The following is a 15203-nucleotide window of genomic DNA, read 5'->3' as shown; positions in this document are numbered from 1 at the left end:
ATTAATACACGCACACACAGACACATACACAAACACATAAACATTATATATTGTGTTGTCAACTAAAAGAAAAATACACAACGTGAGAGTTGTGAATCAAGCTTTATTCAGGGTCTTACTGATGACTATAGCCTGGGAGGCGGCCTCTCAGATAGCTCTGAGGAACTGCTCCAAAGGGGCTGGGGGGAGGCTAGTTTACATATGATTTTTTTGTTAAGGAATACATGCAGTCAAGCATAAATCTTGGTAAAATATTACTACTATTCACAAAGAACAGATACCTCAAGTTCACGATTATAGTGTTTTTCTATGTATGGGAAGATGCAAGAAGCAGGGTTCATTAAAATTCTTCCTGAAATGCATATTAACTACCTTACGGCCTGTTCGTCCAAAGCACAGAGCATCCTGTTATCATCGTTAATTTCCTGTCTAAAGCACAGAGTGCCTCATCCTGTTATCCCATTCATCTCTTCCTCTGAACACCAAGTGCACTGTCCATCAGCGGCTGCAGCAGATATTAGTCTTTGTAGACTTGGATGGTGACCAAAATGCTCTTTGCTCTTCTTTTGTTTTCAGTGTGATATATATGTATAGATATAGATATATTAGCATATGCTTATTAAATATTAGCAGATCTTGCTTCTGACTTTAATGGGAATGGATCCTATATTTTGCTGTTTAACATGCTGTTAATTTCAAATATTTTTATATTTAAAGTTTCTTGCTACTCCTACCTTATTTGGAATGGCTGTAGAATTTCATCAAATGCTTTCTCAGCATCTTGGATAGGATCACATTTCTTCTCTTTGCTATTGTCAGATTATACTCACACTCAATGGTGGGCTGGCAAATGTTTAACAACCAGCTCTGGGGCAAAGTGGGGGGCAGTCAGCACAAAGGCCTTTATTTGTAGTGTTTGCTGATTTCCATGATGTAAATATTCCCATCACACCTGATTTCAAGCTGCTGACACAGTGTCATTGAATGCAGAGTTGGGAGCAGACACCCACAATTGGCTCTCACAAGCCAGTCCTAGCTGGGGCTCCAGCACAAGGCAGTGCTGCATTCCTGGGAAAACTGCCCTTAAGTCATAGTGTATCAGTCATTTAAAGTTTAGCTGGATCCAATTTGCTAACATTTTGTTTAGAATTTTTCTATCTGTACCAATCAATAAAGTTGTTTTACCTCTTTGGGGGGCTGTATTTATCAGGCTTTGGCATTAGAGTTATACTAACCTTGAAAACAGTGTAAAAGCTTCCATCTTTTTCCATTAAACTATTGCTCTAGAATAGTTTAATTAATGTAGTAATCATCTGTTTAATGAAAATTGGATGGAAAAGCCACTGTGCCTCGTTTAGTGGTAGATACTTGAACTACCTTTTCCGTACCTTATCTGATTACTGGCATTCTCATTTTCTGTTACCTATAGTTAATTGCTGTAAATGTGTACATTAAAGTTCTATCTCCCTTCCCATGCCATATATCTTTCCTTACCTGATTACTGGCATTCTCATTTTCTGTTACCTAGTTAATTGCTGTAAATGTGTACATTAAAGTTCTATCTCCCTTCCCATGCCATATATCTTTACCTACATGCACACATGTATCTCTCTTTTTCCCCCTTTATCAGAGTTGGTGTTTATCTATTCTATTGGATTTTAAAAGAATCAACTCTTGGTCTTAAAATCAAACATAGATTTGAAGGTGTTGTTTTCTAATTAATTAATTTGTTTAAAATTTTAAAAATTCACTTTCATTTATCTTCTTGTTTCTTAGAATCTGGAGTTAAATGACTAGTTCATTTATTTTCAACCTTTCTTGTTCAATGACAAAGATAAAATAGTTATTAACTGTACTCATGAGGGTCATTCCTTGAACAGTTATTGAGTAACTACTATGTTCTAGGTTCTAGTGAAGGGCTGCACAAGCTAGAGCCCATGGACTTGGAATACAACCTGCTTTTGCATATGGACTGTGAGTTAAGAATGGTTTTTACATGTTTAAAGTTTCAAAAACAAACAAACAAGGAAGATTATGTGGTATGAAAAGACTGAAATATTTCTCTCTCCTCCTTTACAGAAAGTGTTTGTGGACTGGTGGTCTAGTCTAATGGCAGTAGAGATGCCTAGACAGTTCACATTAACCAGAACCCTTCTATCCCAGAGCTTTTTGCCCAATTTACAAATTTCAGTCTTAGTCGTCTTCCTCCAGTATAGTGGTTCTCAAATGACTTAATATCTTTGTACCATTTACATACAAAATATTTTTTCATAAGCAACATTTCTCATCATAGAAGTCCCTTATAAAGGGGAGCCCAAGCACCCTTTCAGGATCACTGCTTCACTGCCACTATTTTCAATATTTCATAATATTTTGAATGTTAATTTTGAATTGTCAATGAACATTTCAGTGATGCAGATCTTTCCCTCTGGTTTTCAAGTTAAAAAGAACACTAACCATGTCCTGTCAACATAAGTTGATATATAGCAAGATTTCTGTCAAAATCACTGAAATCTGGCCTTGGCCCAGCTCTCCGTGCTATGAAGTTTCTGAGGGAGATACATAAATGAACCAATGGCAAATGGAAAAAAATCTTTAGCGTTTTCTATAGTTATGCTTGCATACCCAATACCAGGCTCTCTGGTAATCCCTCCCCCCACCTCCTCAAAGCAAGGAGTTTAGACCAGAGGTCTAAGGAGGCTTCTCCTTGCGCCCAAACCCAAATGCTGTCACCAGTCACGGTCCATAATTCCTAAGCATTCTTGTCATAAGGACAATAGGAAGGAGGCCAGAGCTGCAGCCCAGGCTGACAAGAGTGTACCAGCAAAAGCAAGAGCACAAGGGAGCACGCACCCTTACCACTTTGGCAACAAGCTGGACTAGGCTTTTAGGGCTCGGAAAGACCCTTCGGGCAGCCAAGTGAGAGCACAGGAAGGGTGGCTGAATCTGCCTCAAATGGGCCTCCCCTACATTTCCTTAGCCACTGCTTCCACACTGCTGAAATAGAAGTAGAAAGGAATACCCTAAAAGCCCCATCCACTTTGGGACACTTAACTCATAGTGACAACACTCCACATATTCCCGCTCCCCCCGCAAACATGCAAAACCAAGATCTGTTCCCAAACTGTGTCCTTAAATCTCACCTCAAAAGATTAGTGCTGTCTACAACTTCAGCCCAAAGGATGCGTTTTCCCAAGCCGAATGAATGAGATTATATTCTGAAGAGTTCCTACCATCACTCTCAACACTAAAGGAAATAGAATTGAATTTGAGAAAACAGCTAAGTCGGTTTGCAAGCAACGTTTGGACCAAAAAGCCTTGGAAATTTAGTGTTTAAAAATGGAACGCCATCCTGCTTTTGGGGAACAAGGGCACAGTCTGGCATACACACGATCACACAGTACCAAAGCAGCATGCTGATTTTACATATTTGAGTTAACTGAGATTTGTAGAAGGATCCGCACTACAAATAAAAGCTGCCACGTGGATTACCCGTACCTCTCGAAATGGAGCCAGAACTGAAAACTCCAATGCACGTCTGACACCTCTGCTCTGGAGCCCACCCCGCCCTCACCCTCATCCCCACTCCCACCCCGCTCTGCACCGAACACATTCGCACTGCAGCTGAGAAAGGACCACATCGCAAATGATCTCTGTAGATTCACAGGCACACTGTCCATTTCGAATGAACGAATCCATCTTGGAGCTAAAAGGGAGCTATCTGCTTCTGCTTGCCGCCTCCTGCCAGGTAGATAAGCTATTCCCACTTTACAGATAAGGTAAATACGAACCACAAGCTAGGAGGGTCAGAATGGCTTTATCATGGACTGAGGGCTGTAGCGACAACAGCGTAGTATTGAATCCAATGATTCCCACGAACATGTACGGGGCGCATGAAACACAGGGGGAACTGGGCGATCATGCAGGCGGACATGGAAATACGCTAAGCAATCAGAGTCACCGTGAAAAAATCATGCAGCTTAAGTAGCGAGCCAGAGCTGTGCAAATTAGCCCTCAGTCGGAAAGAAGGACGCGGGGGGAGGGGAGCCTTGCGGGGGAAGAGGGGTGGGTGGGGACAGTTGGGTGAAAACAGAAGAGGAAAGAGGGCGGAAGGGACTCTCATGGTTCTGTTGCAGTTTCTGGGGAAGAGAATCGGAGACTCTACTCCGATTCTACCATATGGTTTTTTTTCTGCCGCTATTGTGGAAACAACATAACTTGTAGTCAACCACATTCCCCTGGTGGCAACAGGGGTAAGATACACTGCAAAGGCAGAAGCGCCGGGTCAACGCCTCTTGTGTCCCCGTAAACGTGCAGGCGGGTGCGTGAGGCTCGGGGATAGGCACAGAGTCGCTGGGAGGGACTCGTCAGATCCCCTGGCCCGACGGAGAGATGGTTTCCTGCAGAACGAGGTGCAGGAGGTGGTTCTGCTCGGCGCTCAACAGGGGCCACAGCTCCACCTGCAGCGACTTGACGGCTTCCGTGTCCTTCTCGTGGGTGGCCATGACCAAGGACTGCAGCAGCAGGAAGAGCTCCTCGGGAAGCGGGCCGCTGCTGTCCTGCCCGTGGCCGTCGAAGGCCTCCCAGGAGTACTTCTCCAGGGTGTGCGCGTGCTCCGGCAGGAGCTTGGCGGGCGGCGGCTGCAGCAGCAGCAGCAGCAGCACGCGGGACACCTCGCAGCGGACCAGCACGTCGGCGAAGGCGCCCAGCGCGGCAGGGGAGGGCGCGGCCGCGGCCGTGGACCCCGCGCCGAGCGGGAGCAGCGCGAGCGGTGGGGCGGAGGCCGCGCCGGCCCCGGGCTGCGGCGCCGGCGGCTTGGGCTGCAGCTGCGGCGGGGGCTGCGGCCCCGGCGGCGGCACCGGGTGGCCGCCGTGCTCCCGCGCCAGGAGCTGCATGCGCGTGAAGAGCGCCAGGGCGCCGCTGTAGTCGCGCGCCAGCAGCTGGCAGGACGCGGCGTCGCCGAGCGCCTGCAGGGCGGCCAGGGGCAGCTGGGGCAGCTGCAGCTGCGCGGCGCGTTGGAAGTGGCCGGCGGCGGCGGCCGGCTGGCCCAGGTCGCGCAGGGCGGCCGCCAGCTCGAGGCAGAGCGCGGCGGCGGCAGCCGGCTGGCCTAGCTCCAGGTGCAGGCGCACGGCGGCGCCCAGGGCGGCGGCAGCGGCCTGCAGCGGCTCCCCGTAGGCGGCGGGGCAGGCCAAGCGCTGGCGCGCGTCGCGCTCCTGCCGCAGGAAGAGGCGCGCGGCCTCCGTCAGCGCCAGCGCCTCCCCGGGCCCGTGGAAGAGCGCCTGCTGGCAGCGGGCCACGGCCAGCTGGCACCAGGCCGCGTACGGCAGGCACTCCTGTGCGCGCAGCTCGCGACCCAGCTGGCCGAACTGCTCGCCGGCCTCCGCCACATTCGGCTTCCGCAGGAACCGCTTCTTCAGCTTGTTGCACACCTGGCGGTAGCGCGCCAGGAAGTCCCCGGCCTCAGGCCCGGGGCCCGCACCGCCACCCAGGCCGGCCGCGGAAGCCGCCATGATCGCCGCTTCTGCACTTCCGGGCGCACTGACGCAAGTGGGCGCACGTGCGGGGCGACGGCGGCGGGCTGAGACGTGCCCTGCGTCGGGCTCCGGCCCACCACGCGACCGCGCCGGCTCGGCCGCCGGGAGCTCTCGTCGCCCTGGTGATATGCAAAATAGCAAGCACGGAGGCCCGGCTGGGACAGGCTGCGGGTGGCGTATGCAAATCGGGGGCCCTGGGGCGGGGCCTGGCCCGCTGTCCGGGGTTCTGTGAGCGGACCAATGGTGCTGGGGCGGGGCCTGGCTGGGCGCCCCCTGTTGCTAGGTGACATATTTTTTTAAAAATTTTATTTAATTTATTTATTTTTGGCAGTGTTGGGTCTTTGTTGCTGTGCAGGGGCTTTCTCTAGTTTCGGCAAGCGGGGGCTACTCTTCCTTGCGGTGCGCGGGCTTCTCATTGCGGTGGCTTCTCTTGTTGTGGATCATGGCTTCTAGGCGCGCGGGTGTCAGTAGTTGTGGCACATGGGCTCAGTAGTTGTGGCTCTCGGGCTCTGGAGCACAGGCTCAGTAGTTGTGGCGCACGACCTTCTTTGCTCCGCGGCATGTGGGATCTTCCCAGACCAGGGCTCCAACCGGTAGGTGACAGCTTGTTTACGCAGGTTGCCAAGAAGGGCGTCTCTTGGCATCGCTAGGGGAACACAACCAAAAACTTTTGACCCCACGTGGCCCTAATTCCGACTTTGCCTATGTGTTTGTTCATTGTGTCCTGCCCACCCCAATCCCGATCACGCCTCAATCTTCCCGTCAAAGCCCCTGCCCCATGGGAGTCCATGCCAAGCGCTCTGTCCACCCACCCCTGCCTCCCGAACCCAGGGCGGTCGGTCGCCTTGGCACCTTCACCCTATCACGACACCGCCCTCGCGGTGTCGAGCGCCGCCGCAAGGAACCCCGTCCCTCTGGGGACTTTGGCCTGCCTCCGACTTGCTCAGAGCCAGCGGGGGAGCCTTCTGTTGTCCGGCCTCACCCCAGGCCCCAGTCCGCCCCCAGCCCCGCCGCAGCCAGCCTCTCCCACCCAGGGCCACCCCATGCACTGTCACCGTGGGAGACCGCTCCTCTCTGTCTGTGATTCCCGACTCCACGCCCCCCACCCCCCAACTCCGGCCAGACCCCCGCCCCCATCCCTCCGACGAGGGGTGTCCCACCACCACCACCTCCCACTCCAAGTGAGTGAAGCATGCACAGGGGGTCTCTTGAAACACTTTATTGACTCGCAGTGACTGTGCCCAAGGCGGCGGGCAGGCCGGGGCCGCCCGGGTTGTGTGGTCGGTCGGTGAGCGGGCCTGGCGCCTGACGGCCGCGCCCCTGAGGGCCGGGGACCCAGGTGTCGTTGGGCAGCTAGGGCTGGGCCGGGGCCACCTGGGAGATGGTGTTATAGTCCTGAACAAGTCGCTGAGCAGCGTATTGCTGTGGGCCGCCAAGTCCACCAGCTCCGGAGTGAGGCGCCTCCTGCCGCTGTTCTGGGCCTCATGGCGCACCAGCTCCAGGACCCTGGCCGCCAGGTACTGGATGATGGCCACTAGGTAGACGGGTGCGGACGAGCTCAGGCACTGGGCATAGTGGCCCTCCCGCAGGAGGTGCTCCATGTGGCTCACGGAGAAGGACAGCTCGGCTCGGGCGGTGTGGGAGCGGCGACCGGGTGACCCTCGATGGCCCCTCTTCCCTGGCATGCTGGCCGTTGGGCGTGCTTTCTGCGACGGCCTCGCTCTGCGGTCCACTGGGATGAGGTGCGGCGGGATGAGGGGCAGTCGGTTGTGCCTGCTGGTCCCAACATCTCAAGACAACCGGTGTTCTCAGGCCCCTCCTCCGTATCGTAGCGACCATAGTCCGGGCTCTCATTGGTCGGGGAGCACCCTGTGAGGTCACTGCTTTCCCATAACCCCTCCCCCACCCCCACCTCACCCCGCCCCCACCCCCTCCACCGGGGTCCTGGGCCTGCAAAGAAATGGCGCCGGCAGGATCCTGCTCGCTGTGCTCGCTGGACCCTCTCTTTGGTGGAACTCTCACTGTCCACCAGACGGGAACTTTGTACAGAGAAGGCAGCTAATGGCGACCATCCAGGGGCACCAAGTATACACTGGCGGTGCTGGGCCACCATCACGACTATATATCTGCTTCCAAATGAATAATATTCCTGGCTGAATAATATTCAGCAGGCTGAATAACATTGCAATGCGTGGCTAGACCACACATGTTGTGTATCCGCTCAGCAGCTGATGTACATTTGGGTGACTTCCACCTTGTGCCCGTCGGGCATAGTGCTCTGGTGAACATTCCTGGGCAGGGTTCTGTTTGAACACCTGTTTTCAACTCAGTTGGGTTTACAACCCATGGGATAGATCTATGGGTTTATTTCTGGACTCCACTGATCTATGTGTCTATCCTTATGCTAGTAGCACATAGTTTTGATAACTGAAGCTTTGGACTAAGTTTTGAAATAGGGAAGTGTGAGTCCTCCAACTTTTTTCTTCTTTTCCAAGATTATTTTGGCTATTCAAGGTCACTTGAAATTCCATATGCATGTAGGATTGGCTTTTACATTTCTGTAAAACAGAGCGTTGTGATTTCCATAGGGATTTCATTAAATCTCTAGACGACTTTGGGTGGGATTGCCATCTTAAAAGTATTAAGTCTTCCAGTCCACAAAATCTGCTGTCTTTCCCCTTTCTTTTTTTTTTTTTTTTTTTTTTTTTTTTTTTTTTTTTTTTTTGCGGTATGCGGGCCTCTCTGTTGTGGCCTCTCCCGTTGCGGAGCACAGGCTCCAGACGCGCAGGCTCAGCGGCCATGGCTCACTGGGCTCACATGGGCCCAGCCACTCCGCGGCATGTGGGATCTTCCCGGACCGGGGCACGAACCCGTGTCCCCTGCATCGGCAGGCGGACTCTCAACCACTGCGCCACCAGGGAAGCCCTCCCCTTTCTTTTTAAGGTCATCATTAATTTCTTTCAGCAGTGCTTTGTAGTTTTCAGTGCACAAGACTTGCACCTCCTTGGCTAAATTTATCCCTGTGTATTTTATTTCTTTTGATGTTGTGTGAAATAGAACTGTTGTCAATTTCATTTTGGATTATTTTTTCATCGCTAGGATATGGAAACACAACAGATTTTTGTGTGTTGATCTTGTATACTGCAACTTGGTTGAATTCGTTTGTTAACTCTGATAGTGTTTTGTGGATTCTTTAGGGTTTCCTGTACAGAAGAGCATGTCATCTGAGAATAGAAGTAGTTTAACTTCCTTTCCAACTTCGATGCTTTTCATTTCTTTTTCTTGCCTCATTGCTCTGACTAGGACTTCCGTTACAGTCTTGAGTAGAAGCACTGAAAGCAAGCATTCTTCTCTTGTTCCTGATGTTAGGGGAAATGCTTCCAGTCTTCCACCATTGAGTATGACATTAGCTAGGGTATTTCATAAAAGCCTTTTATTTTGTTGAGGAATTTCCCTTCTATTCTTAGTTCGCTGGGTGTTTTTTGTTTGTTTGTGTTTTAATCATGAAAGTTGTTAGATTTTGTTGAATGCTTTTTCTGCATCAACTAAGATGATCATGAGGGTGTTTTCCCCCTTCATTTTATCAATGTGGTTTTGACTAATCAGTTTTCTTATGTTGAGCCATCCTTGCATTCCTGGGATAATTCCTATTTGGACATGGAATGTAATATTTATAATATGCTGCTGGATTCAGCTTGCTAGAATTCTTCTGAGGATTTTTGCATCGATATTCATAAAGGCTATTGGTCTGTAATTTTCTTTCTTCTGGTATATATGTCTGGCTTTGGTATCAAGGTAATGCTGGCCCTATAGTATGAGTTAGGATGTTTTTCCTCCTTTTCTATCTTTTGGAAGAGTTTGGGAAAGGATTGGCATTAATTCTTTAAACATTTATTAGAATTCACCAGTGAAGCCACCTAGCACATAGTTTCTGGCACATAATACATGGAATCTAGGATTTCTGTAGTCATTAACTCTTTGTTGAATTAATACATTGTCTTCCTAAGAAGGTATCTAATCAAGACACAATAATTGAGTTAAAAATGAAGCAGATCTATTTATCAAAAATAATGCTGTGCCTACAGATTGTCATACTGAGTGAAGTAAGTCAGACAGAGAAAGACAAATACATGATATCACTTATATGTGAAATCGAAAAAAAAGTGTACAAATGAACTTATGTACAAAACAGAAGTAGAGTCACAGATGTGGAAAACAAACTTATGGTTACCACAGGGGTAAGGGGGGGATAAATTGGGAGATTGGGACAGACATATACACACTACTATATAGAAAATAGATAACTAATAAGGACCTACTATATAGCACATGGAACTCTACTCAATACTCTGTAATGACCTGTGTGGGAAAAGAATCTAAAAAAGCATGGATAAATGTATGTGTATAACTGATTCACTTTGCAGTACAGCAGAAACTAACACAACATTGTAAATCAACTATACTCCAATAAAAATATTTTTTAAATGCTGTGATTTCTGGGGCAATGCTATACATTTATTAACATTTTTATCCCATAGGAAGAAAAAATTGTTACATGGAAGAACAATTTTTTAAATTCCCCATAATACTATAACTCTGATGGCTTATTATATAACAGCCATACATTGATTCCTGTTTTAGTGTATTCAAGCAGATAGAGAATCCCAGGTGTTTTATGAGAGAGGATTTTCAACTTTCTTTTTTCTATATACCATGATTTAAATCTAGGCCTTTTGAATTGGAATTACTACCATATTTCTCAAACTGTTCCTTATTCCTTAAATATGTCATGTACTTTTCTGTAGAACCTAGACATGTCAAGTTCCTAAACCCCAGAAGTTGGATATTAACATGTGTCTCATGAATTCATACACAAGGGATCGTTAATTAACGCCCCACAGCGCACACACACACACACACACACACACACACACATTATTGGAAGATCATCCTGAGACCATATGGCAGGCCGCCTACTCCAAGTCCCCTTTCACAGCTGCAGCCGACTCTGCCCTAAGCCAGTGTTTCTCAAACTGTATGGTTTGATTCAGTAGATCTGGAATAGGGCTCAAGGTGTTGCATGTCTAATTGCTCCCAGGTGATTCTAATGCAGCTGGTCTGTGGCCCACACTGGATTAGCAAAGGCCTAAATGGCTTCCACAACTTTGATGAATGACCGTTTTACAGGACCCCAAAGTAGACACTTAACCTGCTCAGACCTAATCTCCCTTGTTCCATTCTTCTCCCTGTGATTTTCTCCTTCGCATATTACATTCTAACATCTGGCTAGCCAGAATGGTTTTATTTGGGTGTTCGGTGCTGTTGAGAAATGCACAGAGCAAATTAGAAGAAAGATATGATTGGGAGGAATTGCTTCTTATTTTTTCTTCATTTTACATGTATCTGTGCTAATACCTCCCTACAGGTCTTCTTTGGCAATGTGGATTCATCTGGGATAAAACACAATATTTTTAACCCTCCAATTATTGCTCGGTATGTCCGTTTGCACCCAACGCATTACAGCATCCGCAGCACTCTTCGCATGGAGTTGATGGGCTGTGATTTAAACAGTAAGTGTCAAGTCATCCCATGTCCTTACCTCTCCCAACCATGAGTAGGATGGCTAACCATCCTAGCTTTCCCGAGACTGGGGGGATTTCCCAGGACACAGAACTATCAATGCTAAAACCAGTACAGCCCTGGGCAAACCCATGACTTGGTCATCCTAACCATGGGATTCCCCAGGGGCAGCCACCTCCTACACTGCTATTAACGAGGCAAATCAAAGTCCAACAGAGCTGAGCAGAGCTGACAAGGAAATAGGGGGCATCTTAACAGTAGCAGGCAAAAGTTAGTGCCTGGAAAATGACTTCGTGATGACGATAGCCCTAGAACGTATCAGTGGAGACGGGCCAGCAGGACCTCAGCCGCAACTTGTTCTTGTGATTACATTCTCCTTTCATTTCTCCGAGGTTGCAACATGGCACTGGGAATGCAGAGTAAAGCAATATCAGACGCACAGATTACTGCCTCATCCCACTTAAGCAATCTGTTTGCCACCTGGTCTCCTTCACAAGCCCGACTTCACCTCCAAGGGAGGACTAATGCCTGGAGACCCCGGGTAAGAGAGAACAAATTTGCCGTATAACTGATGCAGAAGAAGGAGTAGTGGTTGGGAAAGGATAGGGTAAGCTCTTGACTGTTTCTTCAGTTACTTCTATCACCTGCTTGTTCCCACAAAGAGTGTCAAGGAAAGTTGACTATACACAGAAAACCCCACAGATATTTATTTAGTGGGTGTGCCATGTGAGTTCACACAGCATTCATTGGGGGAAAATGATCCCTAATTGAACCTCCTAGAAACAGAATATCTATATGTAGTACTGGGCTAATATTTGTCAAAGAATTGGAGTGGCTGAAATCCAGTTTTACAGAGAAATATCAACAAAGCAAAGGGTCATAGTTATGTACAGTTCATTGGGCACAGTTCTTTTCTGGAACCACTCAGTTTGTGATTTTCAATCACTGACTAGCTTGGGGAAATGGATGGAGTTAATGGTCTCTGTTCCCCCAGGGGCTTATTTTAAACAAAATAGGTTGTATAACACATTGCCAAACTTTTAATACTCTAGTCAGTCTGTATATTACTCATATATGCATTCAGCAAACCTTTACTGGGCCCCTATTAAGTGGCTAACCCTGGGGATACAGAGATGAATCATGAAAAATTTCAGCCCTCAATTTGCTTCGAGTCTAATAAGGGAGACTGACAAACAGATAATTAATATGCAGAGTGATAAGTCTGTGATATGATTAAGAAGGGATTTGGGGATTTCTGGGAGCAAATAGTGACCAAAAAGATACTACTCTAATGCACCTGGTGCATTCCCCAGGCAAATAATCAAAAAGAGTGGCTGCAAGTGGACTTCCAGAAGACAATGAAAGTCACAGGAATAACCACCCAGGGGGTGAAATCTCTGCTCACCAGCATGTATGTGAAGGAGTTCCTCATATCCAGTAGTCAAGATGGCCATAACTGGACTCTGTTTCTTCAGAATGGCAAAGTAAAGGTACGCTATCTCACAGGAAAGGCACAAAGCCTGTCTTAGAACTTGACATTTAGAAACAGAACAAGGTTGATATGACCAGACTTTCAGGATAAACTTTACCGAGTATCTATAGTAATAGGACACTATGAAAAGCATTCTGGGAGGACACAGTGACTCCAAGCAAGAATGTATCATCCCAGGAAAGAGCAGAGTAGGGCCAAAAGCTGCTTATCCTCATAGATGTTGGTGTCATTCAGGATGGTGGCCCTTACCGACCTCTCTAGCATAGTCTGTCTCTTTTTTTTTTTTTTTCCGGTATGCGGGCCTCTCACTGTGGTGGCCTCTCCCATGCGGAGCACAGGCTCCGGACACGCAGGCCCAGCGGCCATGGCTCACGGGCCCAGCCGCTCCGCGGCATATGGGATCTTCCCAGACCGGGGCATGAACCTGTGTCCCCTACGTCGGCAGGTGGACTCTGAACCACTGTGCCACCAGGGAAGCCCTAGCATAGTCTCTTGCTACTTGCTCCTTGGCTTTCTAAGCTTCACCCATACTAAGGAACCCTCAAGTCCCTAAAAACAGCATGTTTTTTCTCACACTAGGCTTTTATATGTACTGTTTCTTCTACCTAGAACATTTTTTCTAGGTACTTATTATTGACCCTTTCACCTGGTGCATTCTTCAAGTCTCAGATAAACATCATCTCCTCCAAGAAGAATTCCTTGTTCCCTCAAGGCTGCATTAAACATTTTTGCTTCTGGCAGTTTAGTGAACCAGGGTACTGATAATGTATGTTCTAGAGGACATTCCCATTTTAAAAAGGGCATATCTCTGATACATGCTATAACATGCATGGCTAAATTAATTAGAGCAGACACAAAAGGACAAATATTATATAATTCCACTTATATATTAGTCAGGGTTCTCCAGAGAAACAGAACCAATTGACTCACGTGATTATGGAGGCTGACAAGTCTCAAGATCTGCAGGGTGAGTCAGCAAGCTGGAGACCCAGGAGAGCCAATGGCATAAGTTTCAGTCTGAGTGTGAAGGTCTGGAAACGAGGAGAGCCAGTGGTGTAGTTCCTGTCTGAACCCAGGAAGTGCCAATATTTGAGTTTGAGCCCAAAGGCTGGAAAAAACCCAATGTCCCAATTCAAATGGGCCATGCAAAAAGAATTCTCTCTTACTCAGACGAGGGTCAGCCTTTTTGTTCTATTCAGACCTTCAACTGATTGCGTAACGCACACCCGCTTGGGGTGGGGGGGACAGCAATCTGCTCTACTCACTCTACTATTTAAATGTTAATCTCATCCAAAAACATCCTCACCAACACACCCAGGATAATGTTTGACCAAATATCTGGACACCGTATGGCCTAGACAAGTTGACATGTAAAATTAACAATTACAGTGAGACTGAAAGTCGAATAGAGGTTACCAGAGGCTGGGAGCTGGGGAGGATGGAGAGTTATTGTTTGATGGAGACAGAGTTTCAGTTTTGTTTTTGTTTTTATTTTTTGGTTTTTTGTTTTGTTTTGGCCGTGCTGCGCGGCTTGTTGGATGTGGGATCTTCGTTCCCTGACCAGTGATTGAACCCGTGTCCTCAGCAGTGAGAGCACAGAGACCGAACCACCGGAGCACCAGGGAATTCCCCAGAGTTTCAGTTTTGCAGGATGAAGTATTTTGGAGATGGTTGGTGGTGATAGTTGCACAAAATTGTGAATGTACATGTTATGTACTTGTTGTCAAACGTACTTGTACGCTTAAAAACAGTTAAAATATATGTTATGTATATATTACCAAAATTTTAAAAAGGCTATAGCACTGATAGTACATACTTCTTTTTTTTTTTTTTTTTCGGTACGCGGGCCTCTCACTGTTGTGGCCTCTCCCGTTGTGGAGCACAGGCTCCAGACGCGCAGGCTCAGCAGCCATGGCTCACGGGCCCAGCCGCTTCGCGGCATGTGGGATCTTCCCGGACCGGGGCACGAACCCGTGTCCCCTGCATCGGCAGGTGGACTCTCAACCACTGTGCCACCAGGGAAGGCCTACAGTACATACTTCTTAATGCACTGCTACACTCAATGAAGAAAGGGGACTCTCCAGCCTCCTCACCACCAACAGCAAAAAACAAAACAAACAAAAAAAAAGAGCTTTTATTTTAAAATAATGAGCTTAAATCAGAGCAGAGAGGTGAAAAATGAGAAAATGTAAAATGGAGGAACTTTCCTAAAGGGAAATGCTTATATTAGTGTTGTTCTCAGGAGACCAAGCTTCGAGCAAAATGCAAGAATGGAATGTGAGACTTCTGCATTAAGTAATGAAACCCAGAAAGTAGCAGAACTCGTTGCAGATAAGTAGCATCTCCTGGCTTCTGGAAGAATGATTTCTCTAGAGAAAAAGCATTCCCAGTTTAGGTCTCCAGGATTCCTACATATTAAAATGATAAGATCATAAACATAGATCAGCAAACATACAAGATAACAAGCCAACTTGACTACAAATGGGCAGAAACAATCAATACAAATTTAGAATCTGAAGAATACCAGATATTGACATTATCAGATATATATCATAAAGTAATTATGCACAAAATATTTAAAGCAATGAGCTATAGAA

At 47.5% G+C, this 15203-nt stretch overlaps 2 protein-coding genes across 3 annotated transcripts in view; one reads left to right on the top strand and one right to left on the bottom strand.

Annotated features, from left to right (window-relative positions):
• The window catches only part of F8 (coagulation factor VIII), a 121975-nt gene that overhangs the window by 97880 nt on the left and 8892 nt on the right, over window positions 1–15203 (top strand). For both annotated transcript variants that reach the window (XM_032620284.1, XM_032620283.1), the window contains exons 23-25: window positions 10960–11104; window positions 11507–11655; window positions 12428–12604. In XM_032620284.1, the coding sequence (XP_032476175.1) occupies window positions 10960–11104; window positions 11507–11655; window positions 12428–12604 (471 nt within the window). The remainder of the gene's footprint in view (window positions 1–10959; window positions 11105–11506; window positions 11656–12427; window positions 12605–15203) is intronic.
• Window positions 4258–5783, bottom strand: F8A1 (coagulation factor VIII associated 1). Its single transcript, XM_032620286.1, has one exon. It carries the CDS (start codon window positions 5508–5510, stop codon window positions 4368–4370), a length of 1143 nt encoding a protein of 380 aa, XP_032476177.1. The 5' UTR covers window positions 5511–5783; the 3' UTR covers window positions 4258–4367.

The sequence above is a fragment of the Phocoena sinus genome, chromosome X (genome assembly GCF_008692025.1).
Source record: "Phocoena sinus isolate mPhoSin1 chromosome X, mPhoSin1.pri, whole genome shotgun sequence".
Taxonomy (NCBI): domain Eukaryota; kingdom Metazoa; phylum Chordata; class Mammalia; order Artiodactyla; family Phocoenidae; genus Phocoena; species Phocoena sinus.
The sequence above is the reverse complement of the archived record's forward strand: the minus strand, read 5'-3'. Positions and strand labels throughout refer to the sequence as shown.

Coding starts and splice junctions, on each gene's coding strand:
- F8A1 (XM_032620286.1), bottom strand. CDS start 5,510: ATGGCGGCTTCCGCGGCCGGCCTGGGTGGCGGTGCGGGCCCCGGGCCT.